This window comes from Motacilla alba, chromosome 4 (assembly GCF_015832195.1).
Source record: "Motacilla alba alba isolate MOTALB_02 chromosome 4, Motacilla_alba_V1.0_pri, whole genome shotgun sequence".
NCBI lineage: Eukaryota > Metazoa > Chordata > Aves > Passeriformes > Motacillidae > Motacilla > Motacilla alba.
The window spans coordinates 56,914,489-56,942,040 of record NC_052019.1 but is presented as its reverse complement, the minus strand read 5'-3'; the positions used below and the strand labels follow the sequence as shown (position 1 = coordinate 56,942,040).

The 27,552-nt window shown below is 39.8% G+C and overlaps 1 protein-coding gene across 2 annotated transcripts in view; it reads left to right on the top strand.

Moving 5' to 3' along the window:
- Positions 1-27,552, top strand: part of SLC10A7 (solute carrier family 10 member 7) — a 146,488-nt gene that overhangs the window by 113,623 nt on the left and 5,313 nt on the right. The window contains exons 8-12 of one of the 2 annotated variants that reach the window (XM_038134375.1): positions 18-183; positions 3,101-3,152; positions 4,684-4,757; positions 20,042-20,187; positions 23,435-23,473. In XM_038134375.1, coding sequence (XP_037990303.1) covers positions 18-183; positions 3,101-3,152; positions 4,684-4,757; positions 20,042-20,187; positions 23,435-23,473 — 477 coding nt within the window. Of the gene's footprint in view, positions 1-17; positions 184-3,100; positions 3,153-4,683; positions 4,758-18,040; positions 18,107-20,041; positions 20,188-23,434; positions 23,474-27,552 lie in introns of those variants that run through there. The other variant, XM_038134376.1, reaches the window with a different exon arrangement.

Genomic DNA, 27,552 nt, shown 5'->3' with positions numbered 1-27,552 from the left:
TGGTTTCTGTGTTTCAGATTGTCCGAAGGTACATCAAGGACTGGCTTGAAAGGAAGAAACCTCCATTTGGTGCTATCAGCAGCTGTGTGCTCCTGATGATCATCTACACAACATTCTGCGATACTTTTGCCAATCCAAATATTGACCTGGATAAATTTAGCTTGATCATAATCGTGTTCATAAGTAAGTTCAGCCCTAAAGTGACTCTTTTTGTATGTGTTTCAGGTCTGTAATGAGCTACATGTAGTGAGGGAGCTGTGGGGGTTCTGGCATGGTGTAAGAGCTTCTAAAGCATCTAGTAAACCAGATTGCCAAACTTCTTAGGAGCTCGATACATTTAGGGAATCAAGTAAGCATTTAGAGAGGAATGGACCCTGCTATTTAGGGGGGCCTGAGGTTGCTCTGTGGCCCTTCCTTTCTGAAAGGGCACAGTAGTACTTTACAAGCATTTATTGGCATTCTGGTTTTGGCTTGCTTGTTATTGAACAGCCATAAAATACACAGATGTCTCATTCCAAACAGCAACAAAAGATTTGAGGTTGAGCTGTTACTCAGAAGCACTGTCATAATTTTTAAACTGCTCTTCCTTAGCATATTATAAACCTAGAAACTAGTTGGAAGTTTGAATATGTTGATCTGTTTCTGTGGATGAGCACATTTCTTAGAGTTTCTTTTAGAAGCACTCAAGTCATTCAGCCTTAAATAACATCCACGTGAGAATAGGCTGCTGGTATCCTTGCCATCAGCTGGAAACATGCTTGCAGATCCCTTCCTCCCAGGGAAAGGCAGTGCTGTACAGGCACTGTCTCCTCTCCCAGCAGGGAATTCCCATCTTGCTTCAGACTGTCCACAGACAGGAGTTTCAATTTGCATGGAGGAGAGGTAACGAGAGTATGCTTCAGTATAAATCACATCTTGTACTCTAAAACTGTTAGCTTTCAAGAGATCAGACCATCACCTACTTTGAGTTGTGTGTCTGCATATGCTTCTGTCTAATAAAAATAATGCATCTTCTACAAATCTGACCTCTGCTAAAGCCAGTAAGAAATTTGCCTTTGTACATCAGATCTTAATTCTGTCCTATTTGTGGCTTTTTTTTTTTTTTGGATGATGAAACTATATGTATGGATTATGAAACTATACTAAACACTATACCTGTGTAAAATAATACATGGAATTATAAGTGGTACAATATAAATGTTTTATTCTGAGAGCAGAGGAGTAGGAAGCAATGCTATGGACCTTTTTTTGAAATGGAATAAATATTTCTTTGTACTGGCACCCAAAAAGGACCTTGCACAGGTGTAAAATTGTCAGCAAAAAAGAATGGTACAGAGATTTTAAACTCAAACTTAACATGCAGAGAAACTCAGAATGAAGTAATTTTATGGTACTCAGCTGACCCCTACTTTGAGAAAAAAAAAAGTTTCCTTTTTATTTCAAGAAGACATGCTCTTCCTAGAACCGTTGATACATAGTGCTTGTTTCTGCTGCCTTGCTTGGCCTTTATTTCTCTTTAAGACAACTCTGTGCTTGTGCCATGTGAAATGAAATGTAGGATTTGCTGTGGAACACAGTGTAAGTCATATCTACGTGTTCATTGCTAGTGTGCATAACTGGAATCTCTTAGTAAGAATGTTTACATAAGCATTGGAACTACTTGGAACATATTAGACAATTGGTTGGGGATTTTTTCTGGAGTATTTATAAAACCAAGAACCAAGAAAGTTTTGGAGATGGAGATGCACGTTTTATTCTAGAAGAAGTTTCTGTATCACCATTGGATGTGTAGGCTGGATGTGTGTGTTGTGTTACACCAAGGAGTGAAATTAGCATGAGGAGTTTGAAGTGAAGCTGAGTTTGTTATTCTGCTGATTAATGTTTTTATGTAATTTTTATGCTAATATTCTAGCCACAGCAAAATATTCACAAGGAATAATTGGTAGCAACACATGCTTATTGCTTTACAGAATTATGTGTAATAAGAGATTGGTTTTTTTCTGTGCATATTAAATTAATGTACTTTGTTGTAGAAAAATTATGATTCAGGAACAATGGATTGCTCCTTTAGTTCATGAAGGAGGAATTAAGTGCATGCTGAGGTGACATTTATACATTCTAGGAAATGTATGTAGGAGAATATAAAATGTCACTGGTAATAGCTAATATCCCTGCCAAGTTTCCCAGTTGTAAACTGGGGTCAAAATCAAATGCATTGTCTCGGCTTGCACTGCCCTATGGGGCACGTCAGCCTTATTGCATTCACAAATTTTGCAAGGAGTAGGGAGAGGACCCACCCCAGATTCTGCTGCAAGTAAAAGCCTTTCCCCCAAAACCCACAAATGCAGAAAAGGCCTCTGCAGGTCATGGGGTCTCTCCTTCAGCCTTGTGGGGATTCCCCATGCTCTGGGTTGATGCTCAGTCTCTGCAGCTACTCCTGGAAGCCACCAGCTCCTCCTCGTATCTCTGCAGTCCAAGGGTGGGCTCTGTGCCCCCAGAGTCCCTGAGGGTGTCAGGAGAAGAGAGAAGAGCTCCCCTTGGGATGCTCACAACTACCTGCATTACAGAGCTTGAAGGAAATGTCTGACACACACTGCTCAGCCCAGGAATTGGCCTTTGTCTCAGAGAGAATTCAAACATCTATGATGATCTTCTCTTTCTCTCCCCATGAATGATCATGATTAATATACCCAGGGCTGGGAATATTTATTTGGATCATCCTTACACACTGTGCTTTCTCCTGTAAAATAGCAAGTCTAAATGCCCAGCAACCAGAGCATGTCTGACAGATTTTATGTTGTCAACCCAATAAGCAAAACTTGTGCAAAGAGATGTGCAGCATATGCCATTGATCATGCCAAGAAATATTTGATTCAGAGGATCTACCCCAGGAAGAACTTGTGCAGCCATAATATTAATTCTGGCTTTCCTGGATGTAGTGATCTGTGTTGTTCTTCCAGGCAGTCTTTAAAGGTTGTCTGTCAGTGGGTTTCTCTGGATAGACTTGGTCCAGCCTCATTTCTGACCTGCAGTATGGGAACAAAAGGCATGGACATGGAAATTACAATTGTGGTCTAATTTTAGGTTGTTTCTCTTTCAGTATTTTCTGTTCAGATGAGCTTCATGTTTTTGACTTTCCTCTTCTCCACAAGGTAAATGAATGTGCTGAATCTGAACCTTTAAATATTTCTTTTGTGCGATATCTTTGGTTTGAGTGACAAAGTTTATGCAAATGTGCAAAAGGCAGGTTTCTGAATAGGGGTAAACTCATTTTGGTATTTCCTATTGTCCTTGCTGCATTTGCTCTGTTAGAGTTTCATAGGCTAAGAGAGCAGGACCTGATTTCTGTCCTTTCTTGTGTGTTAATTACAGAGTTGTTAAATCTCAATCAATCACTGCTATACCTCATCCACTGAAAAAAATGGATTAGCACAGATGTCACTGAAGGTATAATTTGCCCTGCAGACATGCTGATGACATATGAGAGAGAGAACTCAGTTTGACTTTTTACATCTCAAGATACATTTGCTGTGCTGGCAATTCACTCCTCTCTATATATGTCAAATTTGCTACATTTATATGGTGATTCTTTAAAGACAGCTGTCCTGAACTAACGTTTGGTAGAGCTTTTTTTTTTTTTTTTCTTTTTTAAAGTATCAACCAGGAAGGGCAATTGTACATTCACTTCTCAAAAACTAGTACTGTAAGAATGGTGTTAGCCAGTGACTCAGGGCATCACTGGTGCTGGCTGGAATAGCCACAGTTGTCCTCTCACTTAGGCTTACTGGAGTATTTGTTTAGGAGCACTCTGCTGAAAGGGGAGTGCCACAATACAGCAGACTCCAAGCATATGCTTTATATAAATTAAACAATATCCATAAGGGAGAATCACAAAGAAGGGTACAGTGTCTTTGAGCTGCTTAGGCTTTTTTTAGTGCCACAAGAAAATTTCTCTGTGACAAGATCATATCCTAGCCTTAAAAGGCATTTTTTAATAACTTCTGAACAGCTAGACCTAACCTGGGGGGAAGATATGCCCCAACTGTGAAATCTAAAATACCTTAAGCAGTAACCAACTCAGTATGGTAAATATTTAGAATCTCATAGAATTACTCCTGATTTGGAGCAAAGAGTGATCCATTGGCCAGTCATGTCCCTCTCTATATATATAGAGATGTCATTTTCCCACCCCTCCTGGCCTTAGTCCCAGCATTTAAACCCTTAGATGTAGTTTATCTCTGAAGTGGAAGCTAACTCCTTCGTGTAGACTCAATATATTGTCCAAACTGAGCATTTTGTTACTGTTCCATACTAGAAAAAGATATAGTAGGGCATTTTCTCTTTTTTTGTGGAGGCAAGTGGCTCCTGCTGTGATATTTTTGCCTGTTTGACAAAATAAACTTCGCTGGAATAAAATTGTGTCCTACACACCATGTCTTCAAAGTTCTATCCTTCACATGGGAGTGTATTCATTAGAGAGCTTGCCACAACAGAGAACTATTCTGCTAAAAAAAAAAAAAAATCAAGCCCTACTGTTCATTTATGGGTAGAATTATTTCTGTCACTAGACTGATCAAAGTGATGTGAATGTGTATATGGATCCTCAAAGTAATAATTTTGATAGATGCTGTTTTAAGAAGGTTTTTGCTATCAGAGGTTTCTTAAAACTCTTTTGTTTTCTAGGAATAACTCTACTTTCACACCAGCAGATACAGTGGCTATCGTTTTCTGTTCCACACACAAATCTCTCACCCTGGGTAAGTCAGGAGATAAGCTTGTGAGCAAAACAACAGTAACATTCATGCCTTGCTGTGTTGAAAAAAAATGGTTTAGTTGCTGGTTTTTCTGCTTAAATGGTTTTGGGTTAGTGTGACAAGTACTGCTACCAGTATGATACTAACAGTAGGATAATATTCTTGCACAGATGAAATTAATGCTTCCTACAGGGCAGAGAACACAATCTTCTCAGCTGAGATTTTAGTGGTTGTATAGTAAGACCACCTGATTTGTGGAAAGCTGTATTTTTCTTTCTGTTCTTATTCTGTTCTGTTGCCTAATCCAATGCTGATAAAATTTCAGGTTTGTTTCTGAAGAGATGGTTAGGTGTATCTGCCCAGTTTGGCAGTAAAATCTTACATCTAAAAGCTGGGATGTGAAAGTGAAAATCAAAGGACATAGTGTATTCAGAAATCACAAATAGACAATACTCTTTTGCTTAACATGAGCAAAATGTATGTGTTGAAGTCTGCAAATACTTTGGATAGCTTTATTTCTTGGCATTCATTTACCAAAACATCACAGAGATATTTGCCACTTATCACCCCATGGTGATAATAGAATGTTCTGATGGATATTCAGAAAATACTGTTAAATCAGAGATGCTTACAGCCACTTGCTGCTGGTTCATCCATTATGTTCAGCCAGGGACACAGCTGTATTGTTTTCAGATTATAAAAACAGATGTGTGGTAAAGCATATATGACTGAATGTCTGACTCTTCTCAAGAGTGTATCTGTGAAAGAGGAACACAACTAGTGTCAATAAGAGCTCAGCTTGAAACAGGGGAAGAACAAGTTGGGATTTAGATGTTTTCCAGGTTGGGTTGATAGAGCAAAACTCACCTCAGGGTTCTTTGCTTCAGCCAGGCCTGTGCTGCAGAACTGTTAGCAAGTGCCTTAAAAAGTGTGTGGGAAGTAGAGGAGTTCCTGGAAGACAAGGAAAAGTCAAACAAAATGTCTCTTTTTACACTGGAAATGATGAGGGGACGAGGAATTATAGATCAGTGAATTTAAACTTCATTTTGTAGAAAACTACTGAACCAAGTCATTAAATAAATTATTTTAAAAGTGTGGGAAGAGCAAGGAAATGAGTAACAGTGTCATAGCTTTGTCAAATACATAGAATACTAAACTAACCTACCTTCCTTTCACACAGACTCCTGTGGGTTGCAGGGAAGCAGCAAAAGTTGTGTGGCTTGAGAGTGTTATGGCTTTTGATATTTGCACAATGTTTTGGGCTCCACAATTCAAAAATTATGTGGACTAACTGGAAAGAAATGAGAAGAGAGTGCCATGAATGATCATAGACCTCAAAAACGTGACCCCAGAGGTAGATTGAAGCAGCTGGGATTGTTGAGGGAAGGTAACTGAAATACTGCAGTGATCTTCAAATGCATAAAAGGTTGATGCAGAGAAGGAAGAAAGTAACTCTGTCACAGTGGACTTTGTAAAGGGAAGGACTTTGTTACAGTGATGATGATTTAAGCTAACAATCAGGGAAACCTCTCTCGTGTAAAACAGTTCAGCTTTGGAATATGTTGCCTATTGATGTCTTCAATCTCCTATCATTGTAGACAAGCCTCAGATGGGAATTAAATAGCCGGAGTTGATCCTGCCTTGGAGCAGAACATAGATTAAATGACATTGGTCTTTTCCAGCCAAATGTTCTATGAAACTGAGCTTGGACTAATAAATGCACTTGTATTCAGGACAGTTACTCTTGTATTTGTAGAAAGCAACTGCACACATAAGTCATAAACACTGCTGTGCTTTCTGTTCGGAAGTATATGAACTTAGGGCACAACTGTGATACTACAAAAGAAAAGCTGGAGAAGCTGGTTGTGTTTAACAGCACAAATATGCAAGTTTCCCCTTCTCTCCCCAGAGAGAATAGTTTTATATATGCTCTCTTGCATATTTCTGCCAGCTTGCCATGACACTAAGACAATAAGCACAAAGCCGTTTTAAATATTTAGGTCCTAAAGGGGCTTGCCATCACCCCCCAAAAAATGAGGACTGTTCATTTCTTTTACTCACTCTACCAAGCACCCTTATGCAGCCTGTCTTGACCTGACTCTGTGCCCACAGCTGAGTCAGTTCACTTTTCTTCTGCTACTACACTCTCAATTTTTTATGTTATTTTCTTTTTTAGAAGAACTTAGTTTGAGGCTCCTAGCTCCCTTGACCTTTTGGCTCACATTTTCCCAATTCCAAGGTACTGCTCCTATTAGCATAGCCTCATGAGCCAGCTTCTGTATTCTGCAGCTTTCTTTGCTTGAGTACACCGGCAAAAATACTTTGGTCACCTTGACTTCAAGGACTCCTGCAGCTTCTCCCCTGCCACAAATACCTTTTTCCCCTAGCTCAGATATCCCATGTCTGAGTGTGCAGGTTGAAGTGAACAGTGATAGTGGAACATGGTACTGTGGGGCTGTTTCTGAGCTGTGGACTGTTCTGTCTGTCAGCTTTGGGGCAGACTGCTTTCCAGTCATCCTGGGAGAGGAATGGGGAAATGCTCCTTTTGGCAATCCTCTGGGAGCCTGTCCTTGGTAAGGCTGAAGTACCTGCTGGTCTCGTGTGCACCCCTGCTCCATGGGTGTCCAGGTGTGCCTGCTGTGTATAAGATTCCAGCTGGCTGAGTTTGGGACCATTGATGTTTTATTCTGTTTGGTGTTAGTAGCAGTTCCAGATAATGTAGAGCTGTATAAAAACAAATCTGTGTGCAAAGAAGGAGTATTGGGTTTTACAAAGCCAGGATGTGATGAGGCATGTGCCTGAGCTGATGATGCAAACAGATAAATTAACCAGAGCAGGCAGCATTTTTTCCTTCACTGAATGTGGGAGCAGAATAGGTCTAATTTATTTTAAAGGATTAGCTATTTCTGAATCACATTTAAATCTTTCCCTGTCCTTAATCCCACCCTGGTCTTAGCAGAAACTAGACAAACACAGGCATTTTGTCCCTTACTCTTTTGCTGTTCTGACACATTTCTGCTTGTCCTTAGGTGTTTATTATAAACCATGCAATGAGACATCTTCTTCTTACTTATGGTAGAGAGAGCTTTTCCTTCTCTCTCTGTCACTGCAATGCCTGAAAGCACAAACACGGCTCATGCTCTCATTTCACATCTGTTGTGGAGCTCTGCTTTGTTTGTCTTCAAGATTCCAGTGGTAGTGTATAAATGACCCCCAACACTTGTACTTTCACTTTGAAACTGATTTCTCTCAGCTTGGCAGGTGAAACTCCAAATAGGTATGTCTGACCCATTCCCTGGGGAGCTGAGAATGGCACCAACTAAAGTGGGAGAAGAGCTGACAGCTTTAAAGCTTTAGAAGTGGTAATAGGAGAGGCATGAGAAGACTTTTGTAAGTCACTTTCTCCCACACCATGTTATGAAACCAACTAATTCCCATGCAGTGCATGCTCATGAGGCCAACTGCCACTTCCACTGTTGCATCCATGAATAAGTGCTTGCTCTGCACGGAGATGAGTGCCGTTCCCATATGCTGGGTCTTACTTTGTAGACAGAACAGTTGACACACTTTTTGTCTCAAAGATCAGAGTGCAGGGTGTGTTTGTGTACGGACAAATTACACAGGGTAGGTGCCTTTGTGTTCCTTTGGGAGCACGAGCCAGTACCTCTGCATGGAGGTGGGTGCTTCGGCAGGGTTTTGAATAAAGGGCAGCACACATGCAGAAAAACCAATGTTTATTTGCATTTCACCTAAAGAGCGAAGCAGGATATAAACTTGCAAGGAAGCCAAGATAAATATAGTATCCACAATGGCCTCTGGCATTTTCACCCCCACATTGTTCCCTTTCTCTCCTTCTCCCTGCTCACATATATGCACGGTACATGTGAGCACACACATATGCAGACATTTGATGCATGGCTTTTATTAGTGCATTTGCCATTGATTGATTAGTACTTAGTATTAGTACTTCTTCTATTGATTGATTGCAGATGAAGTGACTATTTGACCTTTAATTATGAGCCTTGCTATTGAAAATGACATTGAGCTATGGCTTCACATAATCCATCTGGAAAGCCCGACATGATGCCATTCCCTGGAGTTCATTCGGTGAGAAGAGAAGAGGCCTCAAGGAAGTGAAAAGCTATCACTGTGGCTCATTTAAAAAATACTGCAGTTGTTGCTTGCACTTACACAAAAGTTGCAGCCAAATGCAGAACCTTATTTGATTTTTTTTCTCAATTGCTAGCTAGAAGTTACAACTCTGAAAGGAAAATTCAGGATTGTAAAAAAATATATATTTGCTTTAATTCTTGGTATTTACTATGTAAAATAATTTTATCAGCAAAAATCAAAGTACTGTTACCTATTTTGGCTACCACAAGGGCAAATATTAATATTGGAGGTATGATGAACAGCAGATTAGTAAAACAAACCAGCAAAAATAACGCTACCTAATAATAAGATTGGGGTATCGTTTGTGATAGAGGATGTATTTTTCCTCATTTGGATTCAGCAATGTAGCAGTTCTCTCACCATGAAGCCCTTCAAGTAATACAATCTAAGTTTCTAGCCTACCAGATACTTTCAGGCAAGAATACAGTTCATTCTAGAAATAAAAGCCAAAACACCAACTTTCTTTTGTCTTGTTTTAATTTAATTCAAATTTATTTTTTAAATACTCGGCCTCTTACTGCTCAAGTACTTGAGCAATGGCTTGTACTTGAACAATTCTTAAAAGCCTGATGTGGTGCACAAGTAGATTCAGAGGGGAATGTCTGCGAGGGGATCATCCAGGCTGTGGATTAATCAGCCCGTGCCTTCCCCCGAGCTGCCCAGCTGCACAGTGGGACAGAGGGCATCATGCTGACAGATAGCTCCAATCTGCTCACAGGTATCTATAGTTTTCTGTCATGCTTTCTACAGATATCACCTGATAAGATTTTTCAGGATACCTAATATATTGAAATGCTGTACAAATCCATTGTAGACTCTTTTTATTATATGGTGATAATCACCTTTCTCCTTTAAATAGAAAAATGCTAAAATGTTCTAACTTGTGCTGAGATAAAAGATGGGTGATTTTAAAAAGGAGGCATCTCTTAATCATTCTGTAATAGAAAGGTAAGATGGCAAAATCCTGTGTGTTGCCCTAAGCGAGTATTGAGGCTATTCTCTGGTATTTTTGGAGTGTAGTGGTTTTTCTCTGCTCCTGGCAGAGAACTTTCCTCTAAGGCAGTTATTCATCAAGGTCCTCTGCCTTTCACATAAAGATATAGAAAATAATCCTGGTTAATTGCTCTCTGAAAGTTTTCAAGAGTAAGACTTTTGATGCTGTTTTATACCTGCAGAATTTTCCCATGAGTGTTGGACAGGAGACTTTATTACATCCTGTCATACCTCTTGGTGTTGGTAGAGCTTGAATTTGCATTTGTGTCTTTTACAGGCTTTTAGTCTCATTCCTTCCCCAGGTGTCTGATAAGGTGATGTAAGTAAAAATGATCCAGCTACTCCTCTGCCTGGAACTGGTGGGTGCTGTCCCTCAGGGCAGAAGCGAAGCTGATGGGAGGAGAATGTTTCAAAGAATGAGTGTCTTCTAAAAGCTGTGTCTGGACCCCTCACTGCTGCCCAGAGAGTTAGGAACTCTCCCATTTCTGCTTCTGAGATGCCTTAGGAGTGGGCTTAGCAACTGCTAGAACATTTTTAAAGTTTTGATATGGTGATTCTTTGGGCCAAAATGAAATATTTTTCTCATCACTTCAGTCTTTGCCCGGTATTTGCTTGGAAGGAACAGCAGGTTATTGTCTGGGGTTTTTCCTCAGCTCTGTGATTCTCCTCTCTGTCTCTGGAAAAATAAGAACCAAGGGCTTTGTGTTATATGAGATGACAATGGTGAGAACAGAAGCATCTTGATGTACTGCACTTTTCTCATGTTAGCATGTTTCTTTTGTAGGCAGGTGAGTCACATTTCTTAGCTTGGCAGTCTTCTAGAGCCAACATTTGGTTCTTACCCATCAGTATTATCAGTCAAGTTATCACCAAGTAACTGTCATATTTTCTCTCTCAGCAGACCTCAACAAATGCCTGGGAAATGCTGTTACCTATTTCCAGTACAGCTGCAAAACCATGAATATCTGGATATATATAATACAAGGTCTTACACAGATATGTTTACCTATATCAGAATATTACCAAACTGAAATATAGACAGAAGATTTCTGTAACTGGGGATAGGGTGAGTGTCTCCTGCTTGCACACACCAATCACTATATTGCACATGAAAGCATTTCTGCACTACGCACACCATTCCTCATGTGGAGGGACTGTCTGCACAGGAAGTCAAACTGACAGTTTTGGGCAGGCTGTGGTCACTGGGATCGTCTGTGCCAGAGCATCAGTCTTATTTTCTCTCATTACTCATATGTGGCTGGCCCCTGTTTGCTTCCTTCGGAGCAGGGCATCCCTGGGTCTGAACTTTGCAGAGGGAAATGTGCTGGCAGGCCAGTCTGACAGTAGGAAATGGCATAATCCAGTGAGTTATGGTGGGTTTTGGGCACAGAAAACCTGGCTCTCCCTTGGTTTTGTTAATGACAACTATCACAGTCTAGTACATTTAATCTGTTGCAGTTTAGTCAAATTTGACCTCTCTGTGATTCCAGAAGGAGAAATACTGCAGCAAATTAGGGAATCTCCTTTCCTTTCTGACCTGAAACATATGTTTCTTTGATTAGACCTAGAATGTGGCAAGAAATTCTGTACCAGTTCCCAGGGCTTCCTTTTCATCTGTATAGGTTTTTTATTAATATTTAGAAAGTTTGCCTGCAGCAGTACTAAAATGTGCATCAGAGGACAACAGTTGTTTACTGTGTTTGAACTGAAGAATCTCTCCCAGGAGATCTCATTCACTTGAAGTTTACATCTCTCAATCTCGACTTGCAGAAAGGGATCAATGAATAACAATTGTCATTTCAGAGTTGCACCTCTCCAATTATTTATTTGGTTGTGTGTCTTTCCAGAAGCACACGTAATTGGATCAGACACTAAAAACCAGATTGCAGGTTTTTAATGACAGCAAGCTCATACCTCTTTATAATGAAATAAAAAAAAAGTAAACACACATATCCATCTGTAAAATGATAATGACACAGGAGCTCTCCCTCCCCACCTAAAACAGTTAAAGTTAATTTATCTACTTTAAGAAACTGCATTATATTCAGCAGACAGCTGACAGGTTACCCTTGGGAAGATCCATGTTTGGACATGACTCAAGTTGGTTTTTTTTTTACCTCAAGCTGGCAGAGGCTAGGAGTGTCACCCATACTAAAGCTGGTGACTATTGAAGATGATGTTGAGTCTCCCTGAGAGAGTTGTATCTACATTTGCTCTCTCAGTGCACCTTCTGGCAGCCAGTCTGAGCTGCTGACTCCAGACACTTCTAAAGCAGTGGGTGCTTTAGATGTGAGAAATCAACAGCAGTGAAGTCTGGAAATCTCCTCTTGCAGGAGAGTTTGGAGTCTGGAACGGGGATCCAGCTCTAAAAGCTGCCATGACCACTGCCAGCACATAACCCTATCCACAGAGTTTTAGAATAGGAGATAATATCCCATAGGATTTCAAGGTGTAGGGAGCTGTTTTCTCAAAATGCCTTCCCAAATGGAGCAGTAAGATTTTCTGGCCTCATATATTCTTTTTTTTGGCTACAGAAATTAGATGAATAAAGGAAAAATTATATGTTTTCCCTTTATGAAAAGAAGGGTTTTCCTAGTTTACTATTTATAATTAATTTATGTTATCATGTTTTCCCTTGCATCAAGGTTACAGGTGGAGAAAAAGCTTTAAAAAATCTGATGAAAAGATAGCATGAAACAGGTTGGAGCATAAACCTTTCCTCCCTGTCTTTACAAACATAATAAGAAAATATATAGATAATAAGATAAATAGATAAAATATATAGATAATAAGAAAAACTATTAAAAAGTTTTTATTTTTTTAATAATATGTGTAGCTAAATCTATATAATCAAAGCTTTAATACTGTGAAATCTTAGCCTGAGCTGTGTGTGGAAAGGCAGTAGTGTTCAAGGAAAGAATCAAATTAATCAAATCTCAGCTTTCTGGGTTTAGGTTGCTTGTCCATCTCTTTGTCTAGAATTCCTTTCATTAGTGGGTTTCCTGTACCAAACCTCTAAAAAGGGTTTTAAATTCCATTAATTTTAGCTTTGTAGCTTAGTTATTGATAGCAAATTTGTAATTCAATATCAGTTTGCTGCCTGTGCTTTGAGTAGGGGGTGTGTGTATGAAGAGTGAGCTCATGTCCAGGCTATCAGCACTGAAGCGTGAATGTGGGCTTACAGCATTGCTACATCCACGTTGTGGTGCCAAATAAGAATAAATCACATATGAAAAATGACTTAGGGTGTTCCAATAATTTCTGAATTCCCTGTTAACTAATTCCTACCACCATATTGTCAGCCAGGTGGAGGTGTTCTGGCATCTCAGGCGCCAGTCTTCAGTTGTTGTTGTTTAATGTTTCATTGTTAGCAGCTGGTAAGATTGCCTATGCTGTTCACTAAACATCACTTCCAATCTGAATGCACCTACTGAAGCCCCAGAAACAGACAAACTGTACTTTCTTTCTCTTCCTCCCAGCTTTTGCGGTTTTATTTCCTTAAAACTTTGATGGTATCAAGATGTGCTGTTCCCTGGTAGCTGTACTTACATTGCTCTTGAATTACTGATTTCTGTATGAGTATAGTGGGCCAGTTACCTGAAGAAAAAGAATGAGCAAAAGCATTCAAAGCACATTAGGTTTTCTTCATTTTTAAAAATCTTGTTAGAGTTACAGCCAAAGGAAAATCCTCTTTCTCATTAATTTCACTTCTTCTTCCTCCTTTACCTAAATATTAAGTCAGTCCAGTCTCTTATAGCATAAATTCTTGCATCCCACAGATCTGCATGGCTAGTATGTGGTCACATTGCTGATTAAGGGCAGAGCCTTCCCAGTAATTCTAGCCCTGCAAAGAGGTAAATCATTTAATGTAATGCAAGGGGATTGTTATCTCCCAAAGAGAGAGAAATGTTTTTGAAGATTAGGGTCCACACCTCCAAAATGAGTGAGGACAGCCTCCATTTTGCAGTCTTCCCCTAAAGTTCTTCCAGAGTCTCTGAACATCCACAGTCCCTTGTGTAATCTCCCCCTCAGATGTTTATTTGTACCACTCCATGAGCCTGGTTTTTGCTTTCCATTACACTTGTCACTGACCTGAAATATGAAAACATACTGAAAAAAAAAGTCTTTTTTTTTCCCTGAGAACATTTTAGGCATGAATCTTTGTCATACAGCATGTATGTGGGCAAAAGGCACAATTCTCCCTGCAATGTAATGTGATCTCATATTACATTGGAGGTGCTTTCTTTGGCTGGAATGGGACTACTCAGTAGCAAACAAATATATTTGCATTGTTAGAGGCTGTCAGGTATCATTTAGCTATTCCCATACCTGAAAGAAACTGGTCCTTAGGGAAAAGCATTAAACTTGAATTCAGGTTGTGCTTTGGAGAGGGCATGGATGTAGGAAAAGGAATCCAGTCAATTTGTCAAAAGCATCTTTTTCTATCGGTATGTCATAGCATGGTCTGAATGAGGGCAAGAGACATCTATGCCTGGTGTGGCTTCACTGAGGACAGGCATAGTGTGTGACCTTCTGTCTCCTCAAAACTAACCACAGCAATGATTTGCCTGGGAAGAAACGGGGAAACCCTAAAGAAAGTTTTCAAGTGAGATGAGCAGTGTCTTGCTGTTCTGGCAGCTCTCTGCATGAACAACTTTTTTCTAATCCTCTAAATTGGGCACTGGCTGAATCTTACCAGCCCTTCCCACCATGCAGTCACTGGGCTGCATGCAGAGCTGCTCTGAAACTTGGCAGTCAGATTTCAGGTGCTCATTTGGCTCTGTCTTTGCAGCAGAAATTCAGACCCCCCTTGCTCTGGCAGCCTGGGAGAGGTTCAGCGCAATATAAGCCCCTCTTTAGAGGCCTTTTCTCAGATGAAAAAAGAAATAGCTGTTGGACCAATAATGTTCCTTTCACATCAGTCCCTCAGAGGATCCTTCAGTAAGAGAGTAGCGTGGAGAGCATCAGAGAAGCTACTATCATGCACTTGATTCATTTTGTGTATTGCACTTGAAGATTGTAGCAATTGAGGTTCTGGAATGCATTCACAAGTACAAGGGAGAGGTAAAAATTCAGAGGCTAGAGCTTTTCTTCGAATTATTTCCACTGCCTCTTTGTGAGGGTTCTTTGGCATTCTGATTCCTGATTACCTGATGGTTCCATAGCCCTAGGATGACCTCTCCGTTTTGCCCCAAATCTCTTTTCCTGAGAAGAAATGCTGCAGCGTTTTGTGATGTGGAATGTATTTCAGTAATGTAGGCAATAAAGGTTTAGGATAAATTGTTTGTTATGAAGACATTGAAGGGGAAAAAACTATACAGTGAAGTACGGATGTAGAGCACTAGCAATAATTCTGCTTTGGGTGTGAGAGATAATGGCCTGTGTTTTGGTGGTAATAAAAATGTTCTATTAAGTTCTCTGAACCCATTGCAATGAGATAGAAAACAGCAAATGATGAAACAGTGCTTTAAGGGGAGCTTACATATCCAGCGAGCATAAAATAAACATATTAAAATAGAAAAAAAACCCTGATTTCCAGTACTTATTGTTTTATCATTTCCATCATGGGTATAGGATAAAAGAAAACTCTTACTTGCTTGTTAGAAGAAGAAAGCTCCTACTTGAAGTTCTTACTTGGCAGATGTCAGTTGAAAGCTCTGCTAAGGAATATGCTGCAATGTCAAATTCTGTTGGGTAATTTTAGACAAATGTGTCATGTGTGACATGGAAATATGGCATGCTGTACATTAGTGATTTCCCAAGTGTTTGGATCAGGTAGTAATGTGCTGAGAAAGTGCTCTTTATCTCCCCACACTGTGTACTTGTATAGCAGTGGGGAAAGGCTTTTGGTAGAAATTACTTTAGTCAGAAAAAGAATCCATTTACAATATGTGCCTTCTAACATCTTTCAGACAATGCATTGTATTAAAGAGGCATTTTTTGATTAATGTTTTATAAACATTTTTCAGCATGACAGCTTAAAGTCCCTGTAAAATTGTAAATGCGTGCATAGTGCTCACTTCCATAAAGTCAAATGCCATCTCGTAAAGTCTAGTTGGATCCTGTCAGTGACAGTGACACAGAATCAGAACCTTGGAGCATTAAAATTAATTTGCTTCATTTATATTACTGCAGTGATAGCTAGATGAAAAGAGTCCTATATTTAAATTATCTTTAAAATACCTTCAAATCTTTTAGGGTTTTTTATTATTATTATTTTACAGTTAACTAAATGTAGTGAAGTGCAGCATAATATTTTCATGGGCCTTTTAGGAAATGTGAAAATAGCAAAGGGGAGAGGGGAGCCTGTGGGAGACTATACTGGGTGCAAACTGGGGAAAGGATTAAGTAGCTTTCAGTTGAGCAGGTTATTAGAGAAGCAGTGGCCTTTGGCCAGGGCTGATAATCTCCAGCCTTGGAGCCAAGCTGGTACACCCTGGAGCAATGGAGAGCAAAGAGGGCTTTCCTGTGCTGCAAGAGCAGCGCTCTCACTCTTCCTTGATACTGTTGAAGGTCAAGGGTAAACAGTGTTTCCTTTGCTTTCCTCAGGTTTGTAAAGTGCTTAATGTAGGAAAAAAAGAGCTGAGTGAGGACAAAAAAATGGAGAAAACTGCGATGTGCTCCCTGTCACAGACTTGTCTTCTTCTCTTAGCTGCAGTGGGACTGTGATGTTGGTGCCCCTGCCCTTAGTGGAGCTGAGTGATTTTAGTGGAAGTACCCAAAACTTACATGGCTACAATGAGTAGAATCAAAGGTCTTGGGAAGCAACCCTTGGAGGCTGAAAGCATTGGAGTGGAGGAGGGAAAAAGGAGGAAAGGAGAAAACACAAATAGAAAAAGAGCCTCTGAACACTGGGGCCAAAGAGCAAGGAGGAAGATGGGAACATGGGGGAGCACTGGTAGAAGAAACAAAGGGGAAGAGGGAAATTTGGGGTAAAAAGCTGGGAATATCAATGATCTTGTTTGAAAGGGATACCTGTCGAACGATCTTTGGTTTTTCTCCCTTCTGCTGCAGCTCTCTGTAGTTCTAGTAAGGAGGGGTGCTGCTGTCTCATCCCACTTTGGAGGAAGATGGGAAGCTTGTTAAACCCCCACTTTGAGCAGAGCTGACCAACTTAGCACCAAAGCACAGAAGACAGCTTTGTTATTCAGGTCTCATGGTATTTAGTGAGTGAGGGTCTTTGGCAGAGAGTTGAACCAGATTGCTGGAAGCTTGTGACTCCATAAACCACAGTAGCATGATTGGGTTTTTTTGGGCATGAGCCTTCAGTGTTTGTTTTTCTCCCAAGTGTTCATATATATATATATATATATATATATATATATATATGAGAAAAATGTCGTTGTTTTTGTGTTTCATTTTAAAAGAGGTAGAGGTAACTATGAGAGCATGTTTTCCCTAATTTGATATTTGCATGGGTTTTATATGTTTGGAAAACATTAACAATCATACTGATGCTTGCAGCTACTACTTATTGCTACTAAAAAGTTTAGATGACATTTTTAAAAATAAATAACACTCATGCTGTTTACTTTAGCTTTGTGGTAATGTCACTGACACAAGCGTTTGTGACTACACTATGGGGATCTCTGTCACGAAATATTTTCTGAGAGAGTTGCATACTGGCAAAGTTGGAATTATAAAGATCAGAAAGTGCATGAAAATGCAACAAGGTTGGGTTTCTTTTCTTTCCATTAGACTAGTCCTTACTTGCAAAAAAAGATTATTATTTCTTCTTTTCATCAGTTAGCATTTCCTGGTAAATAATAGGAACTTTAATTGCACATTAGTAGCTTCCAGGAACCTGTTGTTGTGACATGTATTTAAACAAGCTGTGAATTAAGAACCTCTTTCTTCCCAGTGATCTAATTATATTGTCACGCTAATTATAGTATTTTGTATTTAGATTTGACAACTTTAATTTTCTTTTCCTAGTTTACAGAAATAGTTTTCCTCTAGAGAATTTACCTTTTAAGCTGGAATTTCTTTTATTTCTTTCAGAAAACGTACAGTTATCTAAAGCATGTCTCAGTCACTTTGGATGCATTCTGTTCACGTCTCTGCCATTAGTTTCTGTGTGATCTTAGGCTAGTCATTGTAGTGTTTCTGATTCTCTGTAGGAGCCCTCTTCAGCTTTCTAAAATGTTTTTGGATCTGTGGATGAAATTGCACTACCAAAACACCAGGTACTGTCTTACAAACAGAAATACAGCATGTTCGTAGCTTGGGACTCTAGTGTATTTTCTGTGATTAGAAAATAGAAAAGGAGTAACGAGGGTCAATTTGAGATGTGGAAACAGGCAATAAAACATTTATCTGTTTACAAAAACAGTATGATGGGCATTTGAGGTAAATTACATGCCTTAATATAATGCAAATGCCCATTTAATTTCTATCTAAATACTATTCATTCCCAAGCCCCAGAAATTAGTGTTAATAATAAGCAATTGTGTGATAGGTCCATAACGTTATTTTGAAGGCATTTATAATACTGAAATAAAGCATGCAAGCCTTTATTTATTTGATTTAATCCATCCCTGCAAATATACACATAGGTAAAGGCTACTAGCATAGGCGTGAGATTTTTAGTGGTGTAATGTGATGAAGCTAATAATAACAATAATTACAAGAAATGGCGCTGTGAAACATCGTGAAGATTTCAGCAAGCCCAGACACAGGTCAACAATAGTGGGGTACTGCATATAAGCTGTTTGCTTACATAGGGAGGGGTCAAGGTTATTAAAGGAAGCCTGAAATGGTGTTGAGAATGGGAGTTTATACCAGATATAAAGAAAAAGTTTCCATAAATATGACAGCTTTGGCTGATCTGAAGCATTTCCTCCAGGGGAAATGGAGGGTAAGTGACACAAAGGTCAATGTTTTGTCATTGCTGAGAAAGGAGACGAGGAAGAGCCAGGCCGGATGGGGACTGGAGCAACCTGCTCTGGTGGAAGGTGTCTGTGTGGCAGGGGGCTGGAACAAGATGGTCTTTGAGGTCCCTTCCAACCCAAACCACTCTGTGATTCTATGAGACACGGACATGAGCTCTGTGAAAACCGTGTGTAGTCTCTTCATGTCAAGGTTGGTGCCAGCAGAGGACTCCTAGAGTGACATTTAGGATGAGAGAGAAAATAAGGTGCATTCTCAGGAGGCTCCTGAAGAATCACAACTGCTTTTGTTGGCAGCTGTGCAAATATCTGGCCAGGCAAGACAGAACTGGTTGCAGGTTTTGTCCACACCTGCACTTTGTGGAGCATGGTAGCAAATTTCCAAGATTTAAACAGATAATTTTGAACAGTAGTATGTTCAAAGTAGGTGTAATTACTGCAGAAGTGAATACAACTTATTTTTACACATCATCAAGGAGGAAGATAGTGCATGGAGGTATCTGATAGAATTAGCATTGTTGAGTGCAAATTCCAGCTCTTGGAAAAAATGGCCTGTCTCTAGGTCTTAGCACTCACTTCTTCCAGCATCTAGCAACTTCTGTACTCCAGCTGCTGCCTAAGTCTTGGTGGGCAGGATCACTTCATATTGCTCACCCAGCTGACTAAACCTTTTCTGTCTCATAGGTCAGCCAAAGCAGGGAAGGCTCTCATTTGGATGCTCACCAACTGGAGGGGATGTGCAAACAAAACATGACCCTCCTCCAGTAGAGAACAGACCAAAGAGAGGTTGCAAAGGTTACAAGCAGAAGTTGGGCAGGTTGGATGGAGGACAGTCGTGAACACAGAACAGCCTAGTGAGAGGAAGTAGTAAAGAAGCAGTACAGAACTAGGGTCAGCAACTGAACAGTCATGCTATAGCAGAATGTGTTGTATATCAAGTCTTCAGTAGCAGCTTTTATTTACTGCAATATTAGCATAATTAGAAAAGATCTTTTATGGCATTCCCTATTCCACCCTTTCTGCCACAGAACTTTCTCTGCCATGTTTTTTTTTGTATTCATGTTCTTGCTCATTTGGGTTGGATTTTTAATATATAAAACATTTCAGCTCATTTTGGGATTTCTTTTTTTTTTTTTTTTTATTGTGAAATGTCAGTGCAAGATAAAATGCTTTGCTTTTATCTGGAGCTCAAAGTCTGAGGTGAGAGTCTGTCTCCTGTTTTTCTGCCTACAGGGATTCCCATGCTGAAGATAGTATTTGCAGGTTATGAATACCTGTCCTTAATTTCCGTCCCTTTGCTCATCTATCATCCTGCTCAGATCCTTCTTGGCAGTCTGTTGGTACCAACGATAAAATCCTGGATGGTTTCAAGGCAAAAGGTAAGGATTGCTGGATTTGATTTATAATGGCAAGTGTACTGTGAGGGGGAAAAATACCAAAACACATGTCCTAAACTCCTGGGGTTCCTTCTATGGTTGGGATTTTTCTATTTCCTTGCTTCCTCTATAACAGTGGTAATCACAGCAGTATCAAAATAAAAGTGCAGAACTTTATCCTGCTTGAAAAGGGGATTGAAAAGACTCTGGAAAAGTTCAAAGCATGAAGTTAGACTTCTACAGTTAAGTTACAAATTCATTCAAATTATGAATTCAGAATATGCCCCATAAGAATGTCTCCATCCATTAGCTGACTAATAATCAGAGCTTTGGATTTCCTTTATGGAGAAGTGACAAAGATATGTTGGCTGGCATGGGAGCTGGGGAAATGAGGTAAAATAAGGACACTTTCTGAACTGGATTGAAGCAGAATGAAAACTTTTTTCCCCTCCCCACCCCAGCCCCATTTGTGTCACCCTTTACAACAGCAAGAAGTCTACAGCAGTCTGGGTCATCCCATTGCATGCCAAAATTAAGGCATTGTATAATCCTAACTTGGAGGATTATAGACTATAACCTAGAGGGTTTGGAATCAACATCACTGATTCAAATTATGCTTATTTCAGTACAAATTGAAGGTATTGACATCTGACAGCCATTCTGTGATTTATGTGAAATGATTGCAATGGTTTTAGTCAGGTTCTCAGAATAATCACCCTGCAAAAAGCTAGTCCATGAAATCGAATTTAATGTTGTTTTTTAATGTTCTGAGATAATAACGATCAAGAAGCTGCAGCAACTGAAGCAACCTTTGGCAGCCATTTCTGGTGATGATTGAGATCTACTGTGGGAAGCCCAGCTCCATCAGCACCCTGCATTCTCCACTGAGCTGCGGAGAAATTTTGTTGCTAACACTCATATTTCCAATTTTCAGCAAAACCCCGTGGCTGTCATTTTACAGCTTCACACCACTAAAGTAACCTTGCCATCTTGAATGCTAAAATCCCAAATCAGTGATTTTTCCTGTAAAAAGCAGGAAAACTCTCAGTTTTCAGAAACTGTGTTCAGAAATCAGACCTGATTAATATATACTGGTCTGAGTACCTGATAATGAAAATCTGAGAATCCAGTGGCAATTATCCATCAGTCTGAAAATCATGGTTTTGCTTTTAATCAGAAATTATCAGGAGACTTTACAGGTGGTATAAAGAAAATTCCATGCTATTCCTGTAGAAAGCCTAAAGTTTATGCTGCTGGTGACAGAACAACTCCTGCAATGCTGACTTCTCTTCAGCGTCTCAGGAGTGGGGCTGGAGCTCATCCAGACCTCCCTGATTCTCAGGGCAGTAATGGCCTTTAGGGGCTGCTGTCAGCTGCTGCAAATTAAAGCAGCCTTTAAACACAGCATCAGAACAGTCAACCAGCACTGGAGAGATTACAGTTCACCAGCACTAGTTTCTTATTCATTAAGCATCAAATAAACCTCCTGTGCTAAGCAGACTGTAATGCCACTGTAGAACCACTTCTGGGGATTGTTGTTCTGTTGCTGCAGTTTCTTCAGTTGGTCTTCTGTATTATTCACAAATGTTATTTTAATTACTCTTTGAAAAAAATCAATGAGGTTGGCTCTGGTACAGTTGCAATAAGTATAATAGAAGTGAATGTTGTGACTGGATAATGGTCTCCTGCTTTGAAAATAAACATGTCATCATCACCCTTGATGTTTATTTTCTACAAACACCTTGGCTTCATTTTGGCATCTCTCTTGCAGGGGGAGGCAGTTATCCAGTCACAGTACTCAACTGCAGTGACATTCTTACTTAATTATGATAGTACATGTGATCGGGTTGTATGAAATTGAATTTAAATATTTAGAGGTTCATCTACACTGAGGTATTTCTACTTTGTAAATATGGCAGCAGAATCTGCCAAACTACAAAGTTAAAAAATTGTTTCCCCAAACAAAGTGTGGAATGATGTCTCTCTCTCTCTCTCCAAAGTCTCTTGATGAATAATATCCAAAAGACTAATCTCAAAGGGCTGGATTTAACAATAGTTAAATGCTGGTGTTTCTGAGGGGGAATATGTCCCATTTATTTTTAAAGGTTTGGGGGTTTTTTAAGGGTTTACATTTGTGCTGGAGTGATTTTCAAGCAGTGCTTACAAGCTTTAAGTGTACAATATTAAAGGTTAATATCTACAATAAGAAGCCCTGTCAGGCATCTCTCAGACTGAAAATTGCTTGTTCAGCCAACCTGCTGGAAACAAGAAGTCAGACAAATGCCAGTCTCTCAGGGCTCTTCACCCAAAAGACTTCCCTCAGGAAAATGGAGGTTCCAAATTTCAGGAATTTGCTAATTTGTCTAAATTCCTCTCACCTGGGCCAATTTGTCCCACCTAAGAAGTAACAGAGCTTTTTTTGCTGCTGAGCATAGCAAGAGCCAGCATCCTTCCCAGTGTCCACACTGCTGTACAGGAGCAGCTGAAATCCTAACGCCTTCTGAGCCTATCACATTTCTCTCCTTACTTAGAGAAGCTGCTTCCTGCCAAACTGGAAGCACGAGCACTGAGCTGAACTTCTGTCACTCCCTGAATAAATAGCTCAGCTGCCATAATTGGCCAGCCCTCGTGAGGAACACAGAGCTGGACCCTGCCATCAAAAAAGAAAGGGGTTTCTTTCTTCCTCAGCAACAATGGAGATGACAGGTGTCCCCTGTCATAAGATCACCTCTGGACTGATGGACTTTGGCTATTTCTTACCTTTTCTCAGAAAGGAAGGTATAAACATCAAAGGTGCATGACATCCACCACTGCAGCAGTCATTATCCTCTGAGCCATGTGGAAGGTAGCCAGGGACACAAAGGTGTTGGCACACATTTTCTTCACTATCTTTCCTGAAGTGGGTCTGAAGCTCTTCTATCTGTGCCACGAGTGGTTTGAGTGGGGTCCAAATGGTCACTTTGTAAAAGGCATCTGAGACCCATCTCTGCTTCCTTCCCTGGCACTGTAGCCATAGTCCTTGTGGCTCCTCTGTTAAGGCTCTCAGTGTAAGGGGAGGCTGTGATGGGCTATAAGAGACACAAGCATCATCTCAGAGCCCACAGCCTGTCAGCTGCACGCTGACTCCTCTCTCAGCCACTCAGAAGTACACACAGTGTTTTGTTGCCCTTTATAAATGAGACTCTTACTTTGCACTGTTGCTTGTCTTTTATGGGTATAAAAAAGTGACTGTTTTGTTTCCTGTTCACAGGCACTGAAATTAACCAGGCAGCCCAAAGCACCCGTGAAGGTATAATTGTGGAGATGGCCTGTGTCACAGTGAATGTATATATGTACTATACTGTACACACGGACAATTGACACAGCTGGGTTTTGTGAATGTTGCTTTAGTGCATATTTTATTTTTTTATCTATATCTATATATATATATATATTAAAAGATACCTGTTAAGTGCCTTACAGATGCATTTTTGGCAAAAGCATTGTTTTCAGAAGCCACTTTGTTGGTTGCTGCAAGAGGTTGTACAGTATTTTGGAGTCCATTAGTTTATTTTTCTAACCGAGTGAATGGTCATGACTGACAGCTGGTTCTTCCATTGCCCCTGCTTTGAAGCCAGGGTGCACCAGCAGCAAGTCTCTGTTTTAAACCAGCCAAAATGACCAGGAGCCTATCCCACTGCTGGCTTACCAGCTCTTCTCTTGGGGAAGAGCTTTCTGAAGGTTTTTTTCTGAGATTGACTTGAATATCTGTGTGACTCTGTTACACTCCCTAGTCATATGACTGTGACATGCCTTTTTCTTCTGAGTTTGTGTATACTCAGCATGGGGCCATCCAATGGATAGAAGCTGAAAAGCATGAATTATTTGCATTTGTTGACACAGTTGTCTAGACATTCCTTCAAAGTTAATGGTATCTCAAGAAAATTCTTTCAATTCCATTGTATGATATTGTGCCATTGTATATCTTAAATGCCTCATAAGCTTCTTCAAAGAAATGGTCTGGTGCTTGGGTTATGAGTGAAGTATTTGTGTTTGCAGCTAGGAGATCTTTTTATCATTTACCCCTAAAGAACATGAATTTTTGGTTTTCTTTTTTTCTTCTCCTTCCCCCTGTGCAATGCACAGAGACCTGCACAGAGAATTTAGGATGCTGAAACGGAGCCTTTCTTGTAGTAAGCCAAGCTATGTTTTCTCTGTTACTGCATTGGTAATGAATAGTAGCTTATGAGGACAAGAAAGCTGACAATTTATTATTTTTTTGCTAATTAAAAGGATCCTTATAGTAACAGAAATGCTATCTTAGCTCATTTGACAATCAATCACAACTTTTTAAAAAATAATATTACTCTTTCTAATAAACTTAGGTGAAAAAATAATACAAAACACTATTTCTAGGCGTTGAAGAGAAAGGAATGTAGGCATATATTTAAACATGCAGCCAGCACTACATCTTGTCTGGGAGATGAAGATTTCAGAAACATGCTCTAGTCCAGACTGGGGGGTGTGCTGATCTGCAAAACCTGTGCTGGCAATTGTGCATTAAAATATTAAGTAAGGAAAGGAATAGGTCAATGTGGGTTCGATTTAAATGCAGAGCTTCCCTGTGTGTCATGGTTAACATTGCAGCTAAAGGTGTGGCTGAGTGCAAACACCTTGGAGCAAGTCTGTAGCAAACGCAGATTATCAGAGCTCTGATAAGGCTGTAAGCCTTTACACAGGCTGAAGATCTTCTATGTGACAACAGGCATGTGAAATTCATATCCTTTTGCCTTACTGAAAAACAAAAAAATGTGCTTGGTTTACCTAGTCTGTTACTTCCCGTCCTGTGAACGACAGGAAAAAAGTAATCTGGTACCAAACCTCGGTGCTTTATCTGATGGCCACTTCCTGTTGCCATCTGTGTGAGAAACTGCAGGGAGCTGACAGCATCACCCTGTTCAGAACTTGCTCACCAATAAAAGGACCACGTGACAAAGTTATGGGAGGTGGCACATGCCACCTTCTTTCCTTCCTTGGAGGGGTGATCAAGCTCTCCCTACTGAGTAGGCAAGAGGGCTGAGGGACACTGTCCACTCCCAATTCCCCAGGGCTCTGCTCTCTTCCCGCTGGGCAATGGGCTCACAGTTTGATCAGTGAGGCAGACAGCACAGGCAGATCCACCAACAGGCCTGCTAGGAAATGGAGAGTTCCTGGGCCAAATTCGAGGTTCCACTTCCTTAAGCATTCTAAGTGGTAAGTGGTTCTATATGGGAAAAAATTCCTCTGGGTTTAAAAACACTGCTTGTAGCAGGGGACAGCATCCGGACTCAGGACAGTTTTTTTATGTTCTACTTCCATAAACCTGAATTTCCAGAGAATATAAAGACTTAATCCTAATCCTACTGAAATCAATGACTCTTTCTGTTTTGAATGGTGAGACAACAGGCCCAGAGGCAGTGTTCTCTTTTCAAAATACATAGCAGGAGTTCAAGCAGACAGTAGCTGACTACGGTTGTGTCAACGCTAAATAATTGGAACACTGCAGGTACCCTTACTGAGCTACCTCTGTGTACTGAATCTCTGCCTTTCAGTACGTCCAACAACTTGCTTAGATTCCATTGAACACATCCTTTGTTTTTTTGGGTGTTTTTTTTCAACATTTAAGACTATTTCAAACTGTTTTACAATGTAGTTTTGTTAGTCTCTTTACAAAGTCCTTGTTGATTGCTTTGGGGCAGCTTAAATGTTGTGTTTGAGTGTTGGAGGTGTTGGTCTAAAGGAAATATCAAGCTAAACCGAAATACATATTTTAAATTCATACTTAATGAAACTGAATTGTGCACATCAATTCTGTTAAGACTGTTAAGATGTTTGTTTTACTACTTGCTATATGTCTTTAATAAACAGAATGGTTTTGAATTCAATTTTGTTAAAAGGAAAACAAGATAAAATTATTTATCCTTTACGTCACATTTTTACCTCTGTTATCTGTTTTATTCTTTTGTGGGTGAGCTTTTAAACTTTTTGCTTGTTTTTTAGAACAAAAGCCCACTAACTGCCTGGAAATACTTTATGAACTTGGGGAAAGAAAGTCCTCAGAATGCTGCTAATTGTCATCAATTGAAAATTAATTCATTGAACCTAAACAGCTTTTCAGTAAAGGGTTAGAACAACTCTTTTAAATATAACTGATAGTAAACATAATCAGGCAAAACTGATGGCAAATGAGAACTTTGCCCGTGTTACAACATGAAGATTTTCTTGATCATCAACACTTTCTATTTCTGCATCTCTACAATCTCATCCAGTGATAGCAGAGAAAAAAAACCCACCCAAACAATTAAATAGCACTTCAGAAGTCACGGGCAATGTTAGCACTTTGTGTTGAATTACTGAAACATTTTATTTCCCTTTTGGTGCATTAAATTGAAAAGCTTTTGATAACTCCAGTAACTTATCAAGATAAACAATTTTTACTGTAGTTAAAATCAAAGATGTGGTTGTGGTTTTTCTCGTTGATCCTTTAGTTAGTCTGAGCAGGTTATGCGGTAGAAAGTCTCAGCAGAAGCTACACAATTGTGCTTGTTCACAGAGCAGAAGGAGCTTGGTTGTACAGAAGTAGTCCCCTACATTACTCTGGCAGTCAAGGAAAAAGGAGCTGTTAGTTTTATTTGTTACATTTTTTGTGGAAATATCTTGACAGCAGGAGGTTAGAAGGCAAGATGAAATATGGTCTGTCTGCAAGCACATTGATTTATGTGCGAGTGCATACGTGCATAAAAGATGAGCAGTTATATATGTAGAAATGACTAGAAAGGGCCAAGTCCCTGGGATACTTTTTTTTTTTTTTTTGCAAGACTACATATGGAGAAAGAGCTACTTTTTTTGATGTTATTCTGCCATTAAAAATGAAATTTCAGACACTGAATTGTGTTTTGTATTGAATCATAATCTCATACAGAACCCTTAAAGCAGACAATCGCAGCTTTATATTTGTAAACTGTAGACTGTTTTGCACTTAAATAGATGTTGATGCATTTGGGAATTACAACACAGTAAAAGGCTAAATCACAGTTTCTCCATGTGGTTATAATCCAAATGCATTTATATTACTATTATTATAAAGTGCCAGGAACACAGGCAGTCCCTAGCAAACACGTTAAATAGACAAGAGACTAAATTCTGCCCTTGGTTACACTTGCACATCTCCAGTGCAAGGTTGTTAAGCTGCAGAGCAGTCTCCCCAGGGAAGCTGTTTGAAGAGCCCTGCCATCGTTCTAACAAAGCTCAGGGATAATGTAGCACATGATGAGACTCAATGAAGAGTATTTTACTTTAGATTTGGTGGCCTGCCCTTTCCAGCGTCTTACAAACCAAATATCTTTTGTT